Source organism: Nelumbo lutea, chromosome 2 (assembly GCF_056320005.1).
Source record: "Nelumbo lutea isolate HS-2025 chromosome 2, American lotus-T2T, whole genome shotgun sequence".
NCBI classification, from domain to species: domain Eukaryota; kingdom Viridiplantae; phylum Streptophyta; class Magnoliopsida; order Proteales; family Nelumbonaceae; genus Nelumbo; species Nelumbo lutea.
Genome location: NC_142685.1, coordinates 112,829,529 through 112,850,394, shown reverse-complemented (window position 1 = coordinate 112,850,394; position 20,866 = coordinate 112,829,529). Strand labels below are relative to the sequence as shown.

Below are 20,866 nucleotides of genomic sequence, written 5' to 3'. Positions count from 1 at the left end.
TAGGAAAGATAGATTACAATTATCAAATTTCACGAAGGTTTCATTCAGCAATTTACCCTTTTATAATTTTGTTATTGGCGACTGAGGGGCGGTGTTTTGTAATTTTACGCGAACGCAATTACGTATGGATGAAGTGGAAAGGGCTCGGGACTGTTTGTGACGCATGGTTTTGATCAACGTGGAAATGCCTTTTTGCATGATTCGGTGCTTTGCTTTTTTTCGGACTGATTCCTTCTTTTGGGCGGAAAGATTCATATTTTATGTTTGTTCGTGTCCCGACATGAAATCTTTGAATCTCGTTAAGTGGGTGGAGAGTCTGAATCACAATCATGCAATCAGAATGGGTTTAATGGCTGATGGGATGGGACCCATTTTTTAGCAGGTGAGAGAACTATTAATTGTTTGATCTTCACTGTATGGCGGTGATTGAGACCCTACATCCAATTCTGTGTGTGTGTGGAGGGTCGGTTGAGGTAGGGGCCTACCGGCTACCACCATATTTCATTTGTCAAAGAGACAAGTGTATAAGAGAATGTCCCCACACAAAATGCAGAAATAAATTTTGCACTCTGTTTGGGAAGAATACAGATACAGATACCTTCCATGTAAATCCAAAGAGAGCCTATGTTTATGAACCGTGTATATATTTGTATCTGCATTAGATGTATTTATACAAATGTAAATAGAGCCTATTTGTAAAAACCGTGCATATTTGTATTTACACTAAATAGTATTTACATTCTTTTCCAATGGAATTTAAGGAGAAATTATTGATTGGGCTTAATTTATAGTGTAAAATCTTATATTTTGTATTATTTTGTTTGTATTTGTATTGTATATATTTTATATTTATATTTCTTTTAAATTAAACTTTGGGCTGTGTTTGGAAATCATACAAATGGAGTGTAAATCCTGTTTTAAGGTAAATTTGCACTGGTTCACTTTTGTCTGTATTTGGTAAGTTGGTAATATTATATTTATGCATTGATAAATGACTGACCAATGCATATTTACATTGATAATAAAATGTGAAAGTACGTCAATAAAAAAGAAGTAAATTTGCATTCAAGTGGGTTTTTGATAAAAAAAAAGAGTATGCTTTATTGGAATTCATGTTTACATCCATTACAGCTAAAAATCTGTTTGGTAAAAATATAAATTTGTCATTGCAAAACTAACCTAATTTTGCAATTTATATGAACTGTTTTACACTTATTTGCATCGTTTCCAAACACAGCCTTGATTTCAAAAGTAGAGAGAGAGAGAGATTTCCTTTGAATGATTTCTTGTACCCAGAATTTCTTTTCTTAAGAGATTTTCATAAAATGCAAAAATAATATGATTTTACTAATATGACGGCTTTCTTTTGTTTTAAGAAACAAAATTGTATTTTGTACATATTTGTCAATCTCCTTAATGTAACTAGTTTTTCTATCTACCTATCCTTTGAAAATGAAAAGAAACAACAAAGAAAATATTGGTTTTCACCGTTTTCAAATTGTAGAAACAACAATCTTGAAAAACTACCTCCATAATGCATCATTTTTGTTTGGATAAACTTTTGCTTTTGAGCTTTTTGGGATGTGGAAAATAAAATTGAGTCATAACGTGTTTTTAATGTTTGGTAAGAGTTGATTTTTGAGGTAAAAACATTTTTAAACAGTGCTTTTCAACCTGCCACTGACTCTGATAGTTGAACCATCACCCACTCAAGATTTTGGGTCTGATTTTTCCTAAAACCTGGGGTTTGATAGAAAAACTGTTGATTTGGTCAAAACCTGTTTGATATGGGTATTTGAATTATCGATCCATTTGACTTGACCATTGGACCATGGGCTATACACTATATCTGTATACAAACCATTGATTTGGTTAAAGCTCGATCGACTTGGTTGTTTGATTGAAGTGATCTTTGTGTCAATTTTGGATAGCTTTTCCTGATCTACAAATCTCATGGTGCCCCAAAAGCTTCTCTCCCCACTCTTTTTGCCCAAAAGAACATTTTTACCCTCAAGCCCCAATTTTTAATATTATATATATATATATATATATATATTGCTTATCACAAGGTGACCTGCAAACTAGAGGTAAAAGCGGTTCAATCTTTCGATTGGTTTTTGAAACATTCTTTCTAATACCCAAAATACAAAACCTAAAATTAGGGTTTTGTGTTCTGAGCCTTGAAATCACAAATTTTGAAGCTTATCCCAACACAAGAGACCACTACTACCACATCCAGAATTTTTATGCTTCAACACCCCCCCTTCCCTCTCCTCTCTCAAAAATTTCCTTGAATGACTCATTTAATTTGTTTATAAAGTACTACTCTGCAGATTAGATAGATTCATGGATTATTTTAAGTCTTGCTGTACCCTGTACATCATACATACAATTAGTTCAACTACACCCTGTTTGGCTCCTAATATTTTATAAATTTGGAAAACACTACTATTTTGATAATAAACTGTTGAGGTTCACAGCAGTTGATTTAGACCTCTCTGACTCAGGAAGAATTTGTTTGGTCCAGCTTTATATCCCCTCCCCCACAAAAATTGAAAACTAAGTGTTGGATGCTTGAGAGTTAAGCCATGTAAAAGTACGCGAAAACTCGAGTGACATAAGCAATTGCGGTCCCCATGCTTGACCCCTACTTAGCTCATCAAATACATACAATACTAACCAAGGGAGAACTTACTGACCAAATCAGTGCTTAGACCCAAATCAAGAATTCATGATGATTATGTTGCCTGACTTATCAGGGCCATTATTTCGTGTGTGTGAAGGATCAAAATTTTGCAACGTATCGACTGATGACATATTGATAAACTTCATCTTAAATATTAACCTCTATCGATATTTTGAAATAGAGTTGGATTATGATATGAAAAATATATAATATCTAAAAAATAATTGATCAATACATTCGAATCATAAACATGATAGCGAATCAAGTGTGATTTATCAAAATTCATAAATGGTTTTTGATCGGTCAAAACTCTTTTCATATCATATCTTTTCCGTATCATAAATTTTTCCTTTGAACTAATTAAAAAATGGGTCTTTCCATCAAAGCATCAGATTGATTGGATCTCTAAAGGAAATCTGATTAATAGGCTTGGTCTACTCTGCTCTGCACATAATCAGAAACTTAACAGAGCCATGACCCCATCACCCTTTCTCCCATGGTCTCTTCTGTAGATGCATAGAATCTTAATAGAACAATTAACTAATTGAGCCTCACACTAGCAAAGTACTAGAAATTTCACAGGCACCAGTCCCTGCCTCTATCCAACCACACACACACAGGAATGATAAAACAAAACAAAATAAATAATAGGAAGATGACAAGCAAGATGAGATGGATCGAGTGTTTTTTTCTTTCATTTTGACCAGCCAAATTAATTAGCAACCAAAAAGGCATTCAGATGATAATAAATAAACATCAAAAGTGAAAACGATGAAAACATAAAACGAGTTGAGGAGAAACGGCGAGTTTTCTCTTTTGTATGGTCAAGAACACGTGGTTGGAATTTAGCAGCTCTTGACTTGCTCCCTCCCTTTCCATCTCCTCCATCCCCTATAAATTTCATCGGATGAGATAGCATGGAGAGCTATAACGTTCTCTTAGATTGTAAAGCATAAGCTTGTGAGTTGTGAAAAAGGAAGCAAGAAGAAAAGCCACTCTGTAATATCCACGACCCAAGACACCAACCCCCCTCCGATATCTACCAGTTTCCAATCTCTTCATTCTTCAATTGGGTTCTTCTACTCTCTGTCCGTCTTGTCTCTCATTGTTTCTTCAAGCAACCCAAAACCAATTTCATCTCTTCTAGTAACAAGTCTTCACCGCCAAAGGTAAGATTTTTATGTACATTTTTGAATAGTTTGACAGGTTCAATCCATTTTCGTTCATTCTCTTTTAAAACTCATGCGTTCTTTCAATGAGGATTTCGCAAATAAAGATGGAAACATACAAACGGGTTTTCTGGGTAGTTCATGAAATGGTGGTTCTGTATCCCGTTTGATTAAATTCTGCAACTGGGTTCTTGTTTTTATGTTATTTGTAGAAACAAATCGAAATGGGTTTTCTGGGTTGAAGGTCGTTCTTGTTTTCTTCGTTTTGACCATCTTCAACGACGAGCTTTACTGGTTTTTATTGCAACCAATGAAAAGAGGGAAAAAAAGTCGATTGCTTTTGGTTTGTTCTAACAGGCAAGATCTGTTTTTTCTGCAGACAAGGTTTTCAGTAAGATCTCCCAGGCTTTATAATCGAAATGGGTATATCTTTGTCCTGTCCCTTTGCTGATTACGATGATTTGGATGACGATGATGGGCGCCAAGCTGTTGTCGTTAAACCCACCAGTTTAGACGGCGAGGATGCCCGGACGACACTGCGATCCGTCAGTTTCAATGGCCGGAATTCAGAACCTATAATAATGAAATCCTCTGGCTCTGGGAAGATGGTCTTAGAAGGTTTTGTCAGCTTTAAAAAGAGCGAAATGGAGACCACAATCTCAATAACAACTCCTTCCACAGACATGGAAAAGAATGTGGCTGGCAGATCAGTCAGTTTTAAGAACAAGAACAGAGAAACTGCCAAGGTATTTCCTGAGCCGGATAACTGTATTGGGAAGGTCTCTCCACAGCCCTCGTTAGATTCAGGCAGCCCGAAGCATGAAGCGGCATTGAGGTTGCAGAAAGTGTACAAAAGCTTCAGAACCAGAAGAAAGCTCGCAGACTGTGCAGTTCTAGTGGAGCAACGATGGTTAGTCTTCAACTTCATCTGTAACTATTTCCCTCTCTCTGTAGCCTGTACTTGTTGAAAAATCCTAATTTGTTTTCTATGCTTAATGTGTATTGCAGGTGGAAGTTGCTAGACTTTGCAGAGCTCAAGCGGAGTTCTGTGTCATTCTTTGACATTGAGAAGCATGAGACTGCCATATCCCGATGGTCAAGAGCAAGAACAAGGGCTGCCAAGGTAAGTTTGGAATGAATTCAGAGGTGCATCTGATAATGTTTCCTTTAACAATGGCTGAAACTTAAGTAATTCTTTTCTTTTGCAGGTTGGGAAAGGCTTATCAAAGGATAATAAGGCTCGAAAACTTGCTTTACAGCATTGGCTTGAAGCAGTAAGCCCTGGACTTAGAATGGTTCCTACAAATGAAACCTTTAGCTGATGTCCATAAGCTTGTACTGATCTGAATCTTATGTTGTGTCCTTGACAGATTGATCCACGACATCGTTATGGACATAATCTCCACTTCTATTATGTCAAATGGCTCCATTGTGAGAGCAGACAGCCCTTCTTCTACTGGTAAATTTCTATAAACATTCTTCTTCTTCTTCTTCTTCTTCCCTTTGATTACAAGAATTTAGTTGCAGAATCAGATCTAATTCATGAAACAATTGCATGAATTTGAAAATGCAGGCTGGACATAGGAGAGGGAAAAGAGGTCAATCTTGTTGACAAATGCCCTCGATCAAAGCTTCAACAACAATGCATCAAGTACCTTGGTCCGGTAAGCCTCAATTTGTTTCTGTAGAGTGCATGTTTCACAAGGCTGGGAATTAGTTTCTTACAGTTATATGCTTGCTTTTCAGGTTGAAAGAAAGGCTTATGAAGTTGTAGTGGAGAATGGGAAGTTCTTCTACAAGCAGACTGGAAAAGTTCTCGACACATCTGAAGGACCAAAGGATGGTAAATGGATTTTTGTCCTGAGCACATCCAAGAACTTGTATGTTGGGCAGAAGAAGAAAGGAACGTTCCAACACTCCAGTTTCTTGGCTGGAGGCGCCACTTCTGCAGCCGGGAGACTAGTTGTGGAAAATGGTGTATTGAAGGTATAAAGCAATTTCTGATTTAATTTTCTTCTTATCTTCAAGATCCAATGCTTTATTGTGGCTTTTAGCTTATGCACAGATAAGGTTGTTTAACCAGGATTTTCTCTCGACTTCTAAACAGGCAGTCTGGCCACATAGTGGACATTATCGTCCAACGGAAGAAAACTTTCAGGAATTTATGACCTACCTCAAGGAACATAATGTGGATCTCACGGATGTTAAGGTATAAAAGTTTTGCCTTCACTTTTAGTAATTTCATAACCTACTCAGAAGGAAAACATAGTCAATTGGGCACACTCTGATGGAATTCTATGTTTTCTTTTAATTCTTTTTTTTTTTCCAGAGAAGTCCAACTGACGAGGAAGAAGACTCATTAAGAAAGCAGAGGAGCAGCATTGGTCTTAGAGAGAACTCCTCCGAACAAGACTTGACTCAGGAAGTGACAGATTTTGAGGCAGAAGACATCAACTCCGTTGACTTGATTCAAGAACCAACTGATTCTGCTAAATTAGTTAGCGATTCTGAACCAGAACCAGAGGAGTCGATGAAGACTCATGACCTGAAAAGCAAATTGAGTAACCTTAAAATACCAAAAAGAAATGATCTGTTTGAGACGTCAGTGAGCCAATGTCTATTGGATGGACCAAGTTGCAACAGTCTCTCAGGGGAAACTTTATCTAATGGCTGTGAAACCGCAGAAGATTTGATTATGCCAGAGCAAGATTATATGGTTCCCAAGAGGAATTTGTTTGAGGAAGATCAAGAAAAAAAAGAAGATGAAATTATTCCAAAAGAATCAATCCTCCAGAGGATAAATTCAAAGAAGGGAACAAAGTCATATCAACTGGGGAAGAAGTTGTCTTGCAAATGGACAACGGGGGCTGGACCCCGTATTGGCTGCTTGAGGGATTACCCATCTGAGCTCCAATTCCGAGCTCTGGAGCAAGCAAACTTGTCTCCAAGAAGTGATGGGTGTTCTAGAGCTTACTCCTCTCCTAGAAGCTTAAAAGGACTGAGCCCAAAGGTATCAACACCAACTTCTTTGTGGAGAGAAACAACACCAACCATAAGAACTAATCTTAGATGAGGAGGGACAACCCCCTAATGATCTATTCTTTTGTCTGTAGACAAGATTATACAAGAATTCTTTTTGTACCATTATTATTATTATTATTTTTTTAATTCTTTTGTAGATCCTGTTGTGAATTTCAAAATTGTAGAGTCTTTTGGGCTTTAGTTCCCTCTAACAAAGAAATGACTTAGATTCTTTTTATCAACACTTGGTGTGATGATATCATGGAAGTGCTTCTCATGCCTGTGTCCTGAACTTTCTGTCTACTTTAACCGTTTATAATTTTATCCTTGTCAACCTTGGCCATGGGATATCTGAGGATCATCAAATGATGAGCCTCAGTTCTGAAACTACTTCCTCCTGTCAACTTATTCAAGAACTGCAGTTTTATCTTCCTAAAAAGGGCATTTTCTGAGGATGATCTTCAACCATGAACTGAGCTGACTTTGATAAATTTGACTTCACTTTGGGCTTTAGAAAAGTATGTAGTATTCTGTCTGTGGTAGGATAATGGAAATTGGAAACCATTTCTTTCCGTGTACAGTAAGAACTCAAAGAAACTACTTTGCATTCTGCACCAGTATAGAACTTCTGAAACGAAAACAATGTTCAAATAGTGATTTTCTTGGTAATTATAAGCTTGGACTACATACCCATAAGTTCGATTTGAATTAAATACAGTTGACTTCATTTCAAGTGTGGGGTAGTATTAAATCCTTTACTTGTAACAGGAGTAACTTTGTTTGAGGAGCAAGTATAGATTAACAGAAACCGTGTGAGAAAGTGCAGGGAGTCAAATTTTTCTAATCTTTCCGCGTCAAGCAAGAATTCAAAGAAATTTACGTGCTTAGTTGCTTATTCATGTCCACATCAAAACATGGAATACCTGAAAATGACAGTAAAATAAATGAGATAATGCCTAAAGGACTTTTACTTGGTCTATTTTCGTATCCTTCTGGGGTGGTCTTTTTGGGACGGAGGTGGTAAAGAACAAGTCGGCGTAGATAAGTCCTTGATGGTGATGTTTGGCATCCACATCTTGGGGAGGAAAGCAGATTCCATATCATCGGTTGAGAAAGATTCTTCTGTATTTTAATCAATCAAGTCACCAAATCCTGAGACCAGGTTCATTAGAAAGCATTAAAGAAACTCTTAAAGCACCAACTACTCCCTCTATGCCTTTTTTGCGTAGAGATGAATTCCTTGCGCAAGAAACATTGAAGAAGCTCAAGAAGATAAATATATTTGTTGCTGTCAAAGATGAGACCGAGGGCAACAAAGTAAATTCACTGACATCCGATGCTGATGGGTCCAACATGTGAGTAGGAGAAGAGAACAGGTCAGACGCCCCAGGTGTGATCCCAGGGGCGGAGACTCTGACGGTGAAATTAGCCAGGTGCTTAAAGAGGGGTTAGACTAGACTTGAGACGAGGGCTCAAAGCTTAGTCCTTAAGAGCTCAGACGAGGTCTCTCTCGAATAAGAATGCAAGAGAGTAAGACTGAGCAAGACGGATTTACCTTGAACTGGGCACCCCCCCGTTTTATAGCTGACCTTGCCATGGGGTGATTGGAGGCAGTTAGAGATGAATGGCCAGAATCACATCCAGCTGATGCCACGTGGCACAATCCGGGGCTGTGCCATATGCACCTACATCAATATTCATGTACCTCTTATAGGAAACACTAAAAATCAATGTTGAATGTTGTCGACTCCGATCTGATAGAGAACTGTTTTGGTTACTGGATCACAGGTTGAATGGTTTCATCCTTTGGTTCAACCATTCAATTCATTCAGAAAAATTGAGCATGGTTCTAGATTAGTTTTGAAGTCTACTTCAAATCAAAATAAACTTTAAAACAATAAGTACTACAGAGTATAATACATACTAATACATGTAAATGGGGTAAGTTTGACTGTATCAACATTTCTAAGAACTGGACAACTGAAAACCCATTTTGGCTGCCATTGCCGGTTTTGGTGGTCCAACTATGGTGCTGGAATCTAGCTGGTCTGTCTAAGAAAGGGAAGGCTATTTGGGGAGTTATTCCACCAGCTATGTTATGGTCAATACTAGATAGATAGAAACAGGAGAATTTTTTAAGGCAAATACAACATAATAGATTCGCTAATGAAAGGGTTTTTGTAGCAAAATATAATCTTGGGTGGCATCACATAGACTGTTCAAGAAAATACCAAACAGCTATGTTTTAGGTATCAGTAATCTTCTTGTATCCAAGGTTCAAATTATCTATACACGTATGTGTATCGGCAGAGATGTATCAATACTTAAAAACGATACTCCTATTTTTTTTAGTTTTTTTCAAGTTTCAGTTCTACACATATTTTTATATATTATTTAAAAAATGTGTTTCCAAAATCACTGTAAACAGATGTATTGAGGACCAAAATATATAAGGGGTATATCATATGGATACTTTGAACCTTATTTGTATCTACTTGATTGAAATGAAATTTCTAAACTCTGCTCAGTGCCTTATCGTGCAGTACTTCTATTTGATTTGTTTTTCTTATTAATGAAATATTATAACTTTTCTCTAAGAAAAAAAAATAAAAACTATTTAGTCCAGTTTGAGCTTGGCAACATTGCTGAAGTATCAATTAATCAAGATTCAAGAAAGCATGAACATTTTAGAGATGTTATGCTTTTTGATATGCATAACAATTGCAATCTGAAAACAAAGTTCAAAAAATTGGGGTTTGTAGTTTATACGTTGAGAGAGAGATTGTTGGATTCATGAGCTTTTCTTTTTTTCCTTTGATCTCTTTTGTATCTTCTTGTTCTAACTGTGACTCTAGCAAGGTTCAAAGTATCCATATTGGTAGGGATGTTAATGGACCAGTTTCGGATTGAAACCCATTCAAATCAAAATCAATTTGGATGGGTTACTCTTTAGTCTAGACTTAATGGTCCAAAATGATTGGATTGGATTAGACCCGGTCCATCCATAATGGATTTATATTGAATTGGGTCAGATTAAACCAATATCAGACCAGAAGTTAAGAATATATGCATCAATGGACCAAGTTTGAGTTGGAATCAATCTAAATTAAAACCAATTTGAACAGAATGGACGTCCTAGATATTGAATTGAACTGGCCCAAAATGGTTCAGAATATTCATCAGATGACTGGACTTGGCCCAATTGACACCCCTACATACTGGTGATACACAAAAATTGTGTTATCACCCAATTTTGAACATCAATATTCTCTGAAAACAAAAATATTTAAGAACTTTGAACATATTCATTCTTCCAAATTCTCAGTATTTCACACATCGTCCACCCTGAAAACAATGCATATTGAACATGTAATTGGCTACCATTAGCAATAAGAGACCAGCCCACTAAAAGATAAAGCAACAAGCCATTTAGTTCAGAAACATCTGAAGTGAGCTAACTGAATGATTAATTGTTTTTCCTTTTGTGAACAAGTCATTAAGTGATCAAATAGCTTGTGAGCTCCTTGCCCTATTATTAAAGACTGAAATCAATAAGTTATTCAGTTCAGCTTCTTCAAGTAGAACACAAAGGAACAAAGTCACAAACAATCAGTCATTAATGCTTTTTGTGAATGATTCCTTGATATTCTATAGTTTCAAATCCAAATTATCAATGGCAGGGTTCATGAATAAACAAGCAAGGAACCAAGATGGGTTTAAAGATTTACTTGGTTTAGTTGTTTTCTTCATTAGTTAAAGCGAATGAACGAAACTAAACAACCAACTCACCACATCGAAATTTGGAGATAACCATCTTTGCATCAAAACTGGCACCGCGTCAACCTTCACAGGGCAAGATGAGAGCATCTGAGAATGCTGATATATAAATAGCTTTCTTACTTAAAGGTGAAGAGAACGGCAAACTTGGGAACTAAGTAACCCATTTCTCAGACGCTACAGCCAGGAGCCGCACATCTCATCTTGTTTGTTGCCTTTGATGGGGTTGTACATGAGATGTGCCGTGTGCGGCTGTAGCGTTTTGTGGGTACCAGATTCAAACTCAAATAAATAAATAAGGCCCAAATTAGCAAAGAAAGCCCACCAATAGATGGTGGCTATTGGGTTGGGGGGGGGGGGTAAGGGAGGGGATGGGCTACCTGCATTGAAGAAGAAAATCCATAAAAAATAAAAGAAAAATGTGATAAAATGAGTTAAGATCAAATTATTGATATGATCGGGCATATCATATCCATATGCACGGATACCCACTTGAGTGTTTGGTATTGATATTATAAGTGGAGATATTTTAAATTTTGAATTGTTGTAGATCTCAGTTGAATTTGGAATTCTGAGGTGGAGTGCTATATAGTTTTTACTTGTAATTGGTTCTTATAAAGGCGCCATGGTGAAAATGTCTTTTCTTTAAGTGGTGGTTTTGGAATGCAAAATATCATGGATTTTGACATGCATTTATCAACACATAATTGATCACACCATGGCTGTTTGGTACTGTGGTCATTTATTTAAAAATCGTTTTGTATAGAATTTATCTTGAAAAACGAAAAAAGTGTTCGATAAATTTTTTTTTTTTTTGTTTTTGTATGACAATTAGACATTATTAAATGTCATTAGATACCACATAAGCTCAACAGTAAATAAATACATTAGTATTGGGAAAACATTAACTCTCACACAAACTGAGACTAAAATTTATATAATATAATTACAAGTTTTAGTAAATAACAATTTAAAATAAACCTCTATGTAGCAATGAGCTGATGGCATTTTTTCAAATAAACAGCACGGGACCATACACCATCATAATCTTTGATTCAATGTTTTCATAAAGCACAACACATGATATGGGGTTCCAGAAAATACAACAGAGTGGTCCAGTTACAGCAGATAACAAATGATTAATTATAACATACAAGTTTGAAATGTCCCTAGTCCCTAGGGCTACAGACTTTTTGCTCTGGGTTCATTGGGCCAAGGCCTTACTTTGAGTTCGAGATGGAGCTTTTTGCTTTTCTGCAACCAAAACAAGGCCCATCTCATACTCTCATAGCTGGGCTTGGTCCAAACCCACCCCACTAGATACACTACAAAGTGGGCATCAGCTCAATTTATTAGAGCTGCAAATATGAAATATACGGATATATAAGGTCCATCAAAACTGATTTGTTTATATATTCGGATCCATCAATTATTGCGTATCTGGTTTATATGGATTATAGTGGAATTTGGGCTGTAATAGAATATTGAATAGTATTAATATATTAACAAAATGATCAACATTTTATGTATTATTTAACAAATGAACTAAAATGATTTTAATATTGTTTACTACGAAGAAAATATATTAAAAATAAATTTTATGAACCTTGAACCATTGAATCTAATAAAAATACAACAAATTAAATCAATTTTACTAATAGCTGAATTATAAATTTCAAATATATATATACATACACATCTAAATCGATTCAAATTAGGGCTGTCAATGGATTGGGTTTACCCAATAGAACCAAACTGATTATGCCAGTTTTGGTTTTAGGGCTTTGTACTCATTAATAATTGGATCGATTCTAGTTCTTGTTTGTTTTGAGCCGATTATTTTGATAATAATATATAAAGCTTTTCTAGTTTTCTTATAATTTTTATTATATTTTATGTCCAAAGTGCAAATTTAATTTATAATGCATAAGATAGTTTTAGTTAAAAAAGTTGATTTATTAACATTTAAATAATTTAGAATTTTATTGTCATTTTTATTAAGGCTATATTGTGAAAAATTAAATTTTAGTTTTATCATACATATATAGGCGAAAGGTGTCTAATCTCAGCCGCCCAAGAGTTTGGACTGGTCTATGACCGTTGACCACAACTTTTAGCGAAGTCCAAAGATATATCTTATCATGATCGTATTTCAGTGGCAGCCCGTCCAATGGCGGCCGTGTTGGCTCCAACTCCTCACGCGCTGCACAATCGAAGAGCATTTTCACTTCCACTCTCAAAATGCTGCCACCGGCAACGCCTATCGGTGGCTCGAACAGCCTCGGCCCCCCTCCACCGGAGAACCGACCGGCGGTCGGAGTATACCCCACCCATGGCAACAAATGAATGGTCTTTCGAACAAAGAATACAAGAGGCCCTCAATGTCTTGGAGCTCATGGAAGCCCAAGGCATTGAGCCGGAGCCCAGCTTGTTTTGCATCCTTCTCAAAAGCTGTGCCGATGCAGAGAATCTCGAATTCGGAAAAACAATTCACAGCAAAATCGTTGGAACCGAACTGGAGAATGATGTTTTCGTGGTGAATAATCTCATTAATTTATATGCCAAATGTAGGTGTTACAGAACTGCTCGGAAGTTATTCGAGAAAATGCCTGTTAAAAATGCTGTCTCTTGGACTAGCATCATTTCCATGTATAGTCAATCGGGTTTTCATGAGGAAGCACTTAGACTCTACAATATGATGACATCAGATGGTAATGTCAAGCCTACCGTGTTTACTTATACTATAGCTTTGAATTCTTGCGCAAAGTTGGGTAATTTAGCAATGGGTAATGAAATTCACAAGGATATCAAGAGGGATAGGTGTGAAAGTGATGATTTTATTGTCACAGCACTGATTGATATGTATGCCAAGTGCGGCAGCATTGATGAAGCACGCCAAGTATTTGATAAGATAGATGAACCAACAGTTGCTGCTTGCACTGCAATGATAGAAGGTTATAACACAAACAATCAAGCTGACAACGCCATGAGATTTATTCGAAGGATCTTGCAATCTGGGTTAGATTTAAAGGTTGCAAAAGAGTTGGGTTTTACCTGTATGATACGGTCTTGCACCATGGAAGCTACTCTTAGACAAGGGCAGGAAATCCATGCTCACATGATTAAATTTGAGTACAAGCCAGGGCTGCTGACTGTAAATGAGCTTATTCTGTTGTACGAGAAATGCAATAAGATGGTGCTTGCACGGCGCCTCTTTGATGAATTGCTAGTAAAGAATGTTAAATTATGGGGGAGAATGATTTCAGGTTACGTCCGAAATGGGTTGAATCAGGAAGCATTGGAGCTTTACCTTGACATGGTGGTTGGAGACGTTGAACAAAATTCATTTGTTCTTAATTGTGCCCTTGATGCATGTACAAGTATCATGGGTTTGGAGGAAGGAAAGCAGATACATGGTCGAGCAATCAAAATTGGTTATGACCTATGTGATGATTCTCTTGATGCTAAACTCGTAAAGCTGTACACTGAGTGTCGGAAGGTCGCATAACTTCTGGTGTATGGCTTCATCTGCTGATAATTGCCTTCTTTTTCTTCATTTTCCATGGATATTGGAAGTAGAACTCTCCAACCCTTAGAATAGAATTCTCGGTGCTAGTGTAATACATTGTAACACATGGCGCATGCTCCTTACCTGGGCTTCAGGGACACAAGCATGGCAGCTTCAGCAACTACCATAACACCCTTCAGAGTATCCCACCTCAAAGTTGAATTTGTTTAGTTTATGTATAGTTCTAGAAGTCTACCATCACAATGGACCAGGATTGTTTTGTGTATCTTAATCTTTCTTCATATTGTATTGATTAACATGGTTTGCTATTTGCTGCTTTCTTAGGATTTAAAGAGTAGATTGTTTGGCTGCTTGATTGACAAGTGGAACGCAATATCATTTGACATTTTGTGTTTAGATGATTCTTGCAACCTTTTAGTTAATCAGTAGTTTTTTTTGGACTTACACATTTTTATTGCATTCACCTATGGACTTACACATCTTACTGAACTGCATAATCTTATATTTATGTTCTTAATTCTTCTTATTTTAATATATTACTATATTGCCATTAATCCATAGTCATACATCTGTAGAATAGGTGATACAGAGCTTGGGGTTATATGCAATAAATGATATTAAATCTCGAGCTTTGGATGTGGTGGCTATGGAGGTCTAAATCATAAGCTTCAAGATAGAGAAATTGATAAAAGTAATAAGTAATAATTTAGGTAAAAAAAATGTTTTATCAGCTGATCCAATGAGATCTGTATAAGACATTAATGGAGTTAAAGATTCATTTAAGGATGAACTCAGTTCTTTGCGCAGAGTAATTAGTTATCTACTTCACTTGGTCAATATTAAGGTTCATTTATCTGCCTTTTAAGGAGGTGAAGATGACAAAAATATTGGTTTCTGGTTTGAGGTTCATTTGTTCTTTCTCGGGCCTCACACTTCTACATGTGTGTTGTTTTTGAAAGGAAGTGATACGAGACCAAGCAATCAAAAGTGGCTACACTGGTAATTCCGTGGTTGCCAGCCTTGCAAATTTGTATAGTAAGTTTGAATGTGTTGAGGAAGTTCAGACTGTGTTTCAAAAATCTGACTGGACTGGATGGTTGGACCAGGTTTGACTGGAACTGGCCTTTGGTATGGTTTAATCATTGAATCAGTCTGATAAGAAAAAAATTCTATGAAAGGATGCAAACCACCCAGTTCAATGGCAGTAATATTTTGTTTTATTCTAAAAACGTCTTTTGTTGTTTGTATGTCAATTAAGATGCGTTCATGGGCTGGGCTCGAGCTTAGATTTTGCCAAACTTTGAGTGGGCCTGGCCTGAAGCCAGCCCGAAGCCTGGCCCATGAACAGGTCTCTCAGTTTTAAGCAATGTATGACACTAAAACTCTTCTAGAAGTGAACACTTAGTGAAGTGGTTCAACCAAACGAGCAACTCAATTAAGCCTTGTGCCATTCCACTCTGTTGAATGTCAAGTCATTGTTGAATGATGGTCCCTTAAATCATTTTTCACTATCTCAAACCATGCCCTTTTTGGTCTGTCCTTAGTTCTTCTGGGCCCTTTGAACTTGTCAGAAATCACTTTTTCTTATTTGTGTTGTAGATGGTTTTCTTGGTATATGACCAAACCATCTTAGTCTATTTTTCCTCATTTTATCACCTATTAAACTCCTCTCAACACACTAGTAAATTTGCACGTGCTTTGCACGTAGCAAGTTTAGATGATGAAAATAGTAATCTACATCCAAATTATTTTAAATTTTGTATATATTTATATGTGTATAAAATAATTCTATATTATAGGTATCCCAAATGTTTTTTACAAATATTTTGTATTCTTATCTTTTTTAATTTTTATTATTTAATTATGACATCATGGATTGACCCATTTAACCTAGATGGTTGACCTTACCCACCACCTAGACAACAAGACAATTTCATTTTTTGGTTCAATTTAAAAAAAAAATGTAATTTATATTGTTAAAAGTATTGGATATAGATCTAATAACATAATTTATCGGTGAGAAAATATCTTATATCATTTAATGAGAGCAAATGGACATTAGTACCTCAAATATATGACTTAATGAGAGGAATTTGAATGAGGTGAAAAATAATAGTTTAAATTATATTTTTTACCCTCGCAATTAAAAAGGGATCAATTCAAATTACATTTTTTTTCATTTTTTTCATTTTTATCATGTTTTGAATTTTTATTATTTAATTATGACATCAAATATTGACACATTTGACCTAAAAGTTGAACTATTGACCTAAACCAAATAGGAAATCAATTTCATTTCTTTTTGTTGGTTTTAAAATTTGTATTTCATTTGCATTATCAATGAAAACAATTTTTGTTTATGTCATTTTTTTTTCTTTAATATGATTAATATAAAATATCAGAGAAATGACCCATTTTTTCTACATATTTTATTTAACTATGACATCATGGATTCATCCAATTGGCCCAGATGGTTGAATTGGCTTACTCACCACTTGGATGGAAGAATGGTTTCATTTTTTTTTCTTTTTGTTAATTTTAATAAAAGGTAAATTACTAAAACCTCCCTTGAAGTTTCTAACCATTGCCGAAATCTCCACTGAAGTTTAGTGATTGTCTCCCTTGAATTTTCTAATATAGTTGCAAGTAGACCACACCCCTCTTAGAATCCTCTAATAAGAGGCACACAAATGTCCAAAATACCCATGTAGTTATTATTGAGGCTAGTTTTTGCATAACAAACAATACAAACTTTAAACAACAAAAAAAGTTTAAAATTGTAACTTTACCTTTGAGGGATTCATATGAAAGGAAAATTTATAAAATAAATCAGTTTTAGAAAAGATTGGAAGGGTTTGTGGTAGGGGTGGCCACAAGCCGAGCTCGAGCTTAATATATAAGCTCGTTTGCTAATCGAGCTGAGCTTGAGCTTAATAAAGTTCGGATCGTGAGGCTCACGAGCCTAATTGATTATGTGTACATAGGGTGTCACATCGACTACTAAGGGAGACCTCGGCCACTGAGGGAGACCTCGGCTCAACACCTTGACAATTAAGGGATACCTCAGCTCGGCACCTCGACAACTAAGGGAGATCTCAGCTCGACACCTCAATTGCTAGGGAAGCCTCAACTCAACACTTCAGCAGCTGAGGGAGACATCAGCTGCTAGGGAATCCTCAGCTTGGCACTTCAACAACTGAGGAAGACTTGCAATCAAAGGGAGTCGAGCTCGAACTTCTGAGCTTTTGACTCAAGCTAAGCTCGAGCTCAAGTCTCTAATTCGAATCTAGCTCAAGCTCAAGCTTGATAGTTTATGAGTGAGTTGAGGTCGAATAACCAGATATTCGACTTTAATCCACCCCTAGTTTGGGGTATTGATTGATATGAAGGGAAAACTTGGGAAATAAACATTTTCGTCAAAGTAATTACATGGTTATTTTGAACATTTTCATGCCTCTTATTAGAGGATTATAAGAGAAAGGTTATACTTGCAATTATGTTAAAGTTCAAGAGAGGTGATTGCAATTAGCAACTTCAGGGGAGGTTTTCAGTAATGGTTAGAAACTTCAGGGGACATTTTAGCATTTTACCCTTTAAAAACATGGGTTTTATATTGTTAAAATGATTTTTGTATTTGATAAAGATCTAATTATTAGAATTATTAAATGAAAAATACCTCAAGTACAAGATTTAATGGAGAGAATGTGAGTTAATACCTTAAATGTAAGACATAATGAGAGGGAATTAAATAAGGTGAAAATTATAAATGATATTACATTATTAGCTCTTAGAATTAAAGAGGGACTAAATTAAAAAATAGGGGTAGTTTAGTAAAGTTCTACACCCTCATTGGTACTTTTAAAAGTATAAATTAATATACTACATGTATGTTTGTATGTATGTATGTATGAAATAAACATAAATAAACACAAAACATTCTGACTTTATGTGGAAATTTTAAATTACAATAAGAATTATTATTATTATTATTATCATCATCATTATTATTATTATTAAATTTTGTATTCTATTTCCATCATAAATAAAATTAAATTTTATTTTAACAATTATTTTTATTTAATATAATGAATACATAACATTAGAAATATTTCCAAACTTTTTACACAAAATTCTATACTTTACAATTTTTTGTGTTTTATCTATTTTTTAATTATTTATTATTCAATTATGACACCATGAGTTTATTTGAAAATATGGATAATTGACCCACCATCTAGGTAAGAAAATAGCTTCACTTTTAGATCAATTCTAATTATATATGTCATCTACATTATATAAATAATTTTTACTTATTACACTTAACCTTTGTTTGGTATAATTAATATATTAGAGATGTGTACAATTTTTTTATAATTTTTATATTATTTCGATTATTTGTACTTTTTTACTTTTTAAAGATTTATTATTTAATTATGCCATCATTAGTTATTCCATTTGACCCAACCCACGACCCAAAAAGGAAAATAGTTTGGATTTTTGATTTTCTATAGTTTTTTTTTTATTTTTGTGATTCTTTTTAATTTCTATTTTTAAAATTTTATTATCTGACTATAACATCATTTCATTTCTATGTTGATTTTAGATTTGACATTCCATTTTCATCATTAATAAAAACACTTCTTATATTTTACACTTGTTTTGTTTAGTATAATGAATATACAATATTAGAGATATGCCCAAATATTTTCATTTTTTCTATATTTTATATTTTATTTATTTTAATTTATTATTACTACATTATGATAGTGTTGATTAAATCATTTAACCCCAAATGGTTGAATTGCTTATCCACCACTAAGAGGGAAGAAAATGGTTTTGTTTTCAAATTACTTTTTAAAATATTTATTTTTATACTATTAAAATTAATGTTGTTGATTTAATTAGTAGAATTTAATGATGAGAAAATGAATCTCAGATATAGGATTTAATGAGAGAATATAACTTAGATATGAGATTTAATGAGAGAGAAGAGAATAGGAAAATGGTTTTATTTCTAATTGGTTTTAAATTTTATATTCCATTTCCATTTCCATAACTCATAAAAATATTTATTATTTATCATAATTATTATTGTTTAATATGTTGAATAGATGATATTAAAAACGTTCCTAAATTATTCTTTAATTTTTAAATTATTTTTGAATTTTTATCTATTTTTTGACTTTTTATTATTTAATTGTGGCAATATGAGTTGGCCCATTTAACCCAACATGGTTTAATTTCTTACCACCACCTAAATGATAACATTATTTTTCCATGTATATTTTAAAAGTATAAGTTTTTATTTTATTGGAATTATTAATTTATAATGTATGACTTTTAATTAGTGGAATTTAGTGATGATAATAAATAAAAATACTTTAAATATATGGTTCAATGAGGGCGAATGGGAGTTAATACCTTAAATATGGGATTTAATGAGGGAATTGAATGCATTGAATAATAGTATTAAATTTACAATTTTTACCCTCAAAATAAAAGGACCATATTTCAAAAAAGGGGGTATTTTAGTCAAGAAAAAGTTTAAAAATTTTAGAGGCCATTCATACTTTTTATAATAGTATATATTTATTCTTTATCCTATCATTTCTAGTTGCTCCACTCACCTATCTCAATATTCACATTTTTTCTACACTAATATTTTGACATGTTTCTTAACTGTCCAACACTCTATTGCACATTGTTGGCTTTATAATTGATGAGGGGTAATTTAGTCCTCCAATGACATCATGACACATGGCATCATAGAATAGTTGGGTGACACCTAGGCATCACATAAGCAGATCATCTCAAACACTTAACAAACTGCATCAGTGACCTCGGGGCCACCCCGGTAGACCAAACTACAAGCAAATAGATGGGATTTCAGGTCAATGTATGATGCAACCTGCTTCCACCGGACTACCCTGGTCTTGTCAAGACGTTAGGTCGGCATGAGAGGCAACCCGCTTTTGCCGACCTAACCTGAGTTTAGCTAGTGACTTGTCGGGTGACCTCTTCCTTAAGAGGGTTACTATCTCCGACTTCTCCGAGATCATGATGCTCGACTGTTAGACCCATCTTTCCGTATCGACTGCATTGGAGTTGATTGGGTGGACCTTATCCCAGCTGAGAGATCTCCTTTGAACATGGCGAACACAATTTCCCGGGAATGTTGGACGTGTTACTAGAAGCTCCTAGTTTCTTATGCCTATATAAAGGCGTCCCCTCCCTCTGAGAAGGTACGTGGCGACTTAGCTCTTGCAGCTCTCTAGATCTTTTGCTCTTTAGCTCTCTCAAAATTCTCCTGTTTGCTGACTTAAGCATTAGAGTGCCCACCCTAAGTAAAGAAACTTAGACACTCAGATACTGTCTTTTCGTAGGTCGACCTGGCGAACTCTCCAGCTCGGCATTCGAGCTGCCCTCCAGCAAGGAGTTGCCAGATCGTGCATCATCAATAATCATTATGATTTTTTTTTTTGTTTTGATCTGAACAATACTATCTTCTAATGTAGGATTTTGGATACATGCCTTCATTTTTGCCCATCATGCTTAATTCTATAGGTAACTTCTTCCTCCAGTATCTCCCTTGTTGTTGATGATCAAATCAATGTAATAAACAAACATCACACTAATATATCTCTTGGCATCAAATCTTTAATATCCCCTACTTGTTTGTTTGTT

The 20,866-nt window shown here is 35.1% G+C and overlaps 2 protein-coding genes and 1 long non-coding RNA gene across 4 annotated transcripts; 2 read left to right on the top strand and 1 right to left on the bottom strand.

Moving 5' to 3' along the window:
* The first annotated feature begins 3,600 nt into the window (after window positions 1–3,600).
* LOC148872889 (IQ domain-containing protein IQM2-like) lies at window positions 3,601–7,118 on the top strand. Its single transcript, XM_088968113.1, has 9 exons — window positions 3,601–3,855; window positions 4,235–4,765; window positions 4,864–4,978; window positions 5,064–5,129; window positions 5,226–5,314; window positions 5,429–5,519; window positions 5,602–5,841; window positions 5,963–6,064; window positions 6,185–7,118. The coding sequence occupies exons 2-9, from the start codon at window positions 4,275–4,277 to the stop codon at window positions 6,926–6,928; spliced, it is 1,938 nt and encodes a 645-aa protein (XP_088824239.1). The 5' UTR covers window positions 3,601–3,855; window positions 4,235–4,274; the 3' UTR covers window positions 6,929–7,118.
* Window positions 7,119–7,711: 593 nt separating this feature from the next.
* LOC148872888 (uncharacterized) lies at window positions 7,712–10,886 on the bottom strand. Of its 2 annotated transcripts, none has more exons than XR_016106788.1 (2): window positions 10,666–10,886; window positions 7,712–10,405 (listed from the first exon to the last, which is right to left on the bottom strand). It is a non-coding gene; the product is annotated as an uncharacterized LOC148872888 (long non-coding RNA). The 2 variants fall into 2 exon arrangements; XR_016106787.1 differs by having other exon boundaries at window positions 7,712–10,221.
* A 1,937-nt stretch (window positions 10,887–12,823) lies between these two features.
* Window positions 12,824–14,161, top strand: LOC148872887 (putative pentatricopeptide repeat-containing protein At3g13770, mitochondrial). The gene has a single exon (XM_088970166.1). It carries the CDS (start codon window positions 12,824–12,826, stop codon window positions 14,159–14,161), a length of 1,338 nt encoding a protein of 445 aa, XP_088826292.1.
* The last annotated feature ends 6,705 nt before the right edge of the window (window positions 14,162–20,866 follow it).

Coding starts and splice junctions, on each gene's coding strand:
- LOC148872889 (XM_088968113.1), top strand. CDS start 4,275: ATGGGTATATCTTTGTCCTGTCCCTTTGCTGATTACGATGATTTGGAT. Junction 5,842..5,962: donor TGGAAAATGGTGTATTGAAG/GTATAAAGCAAT, acceptor ACTTCTAAACAG/GCAGTCTGGCCACATAGTGG. Junction 6,065..6,184: donor TGGATCTCACGGATGTTAAG/GTATAAAAGTTT, acceptor TTTTTTTTCCAG/AGAAGTCCAACTGACGAGGA.
- LOC148872887 (XM_088970166.1), top strand. CDS start 12,824: ATGGCGGCCGTGTTGGCTCCAACTCCTCACGCGCTGCACAATCGAAGA.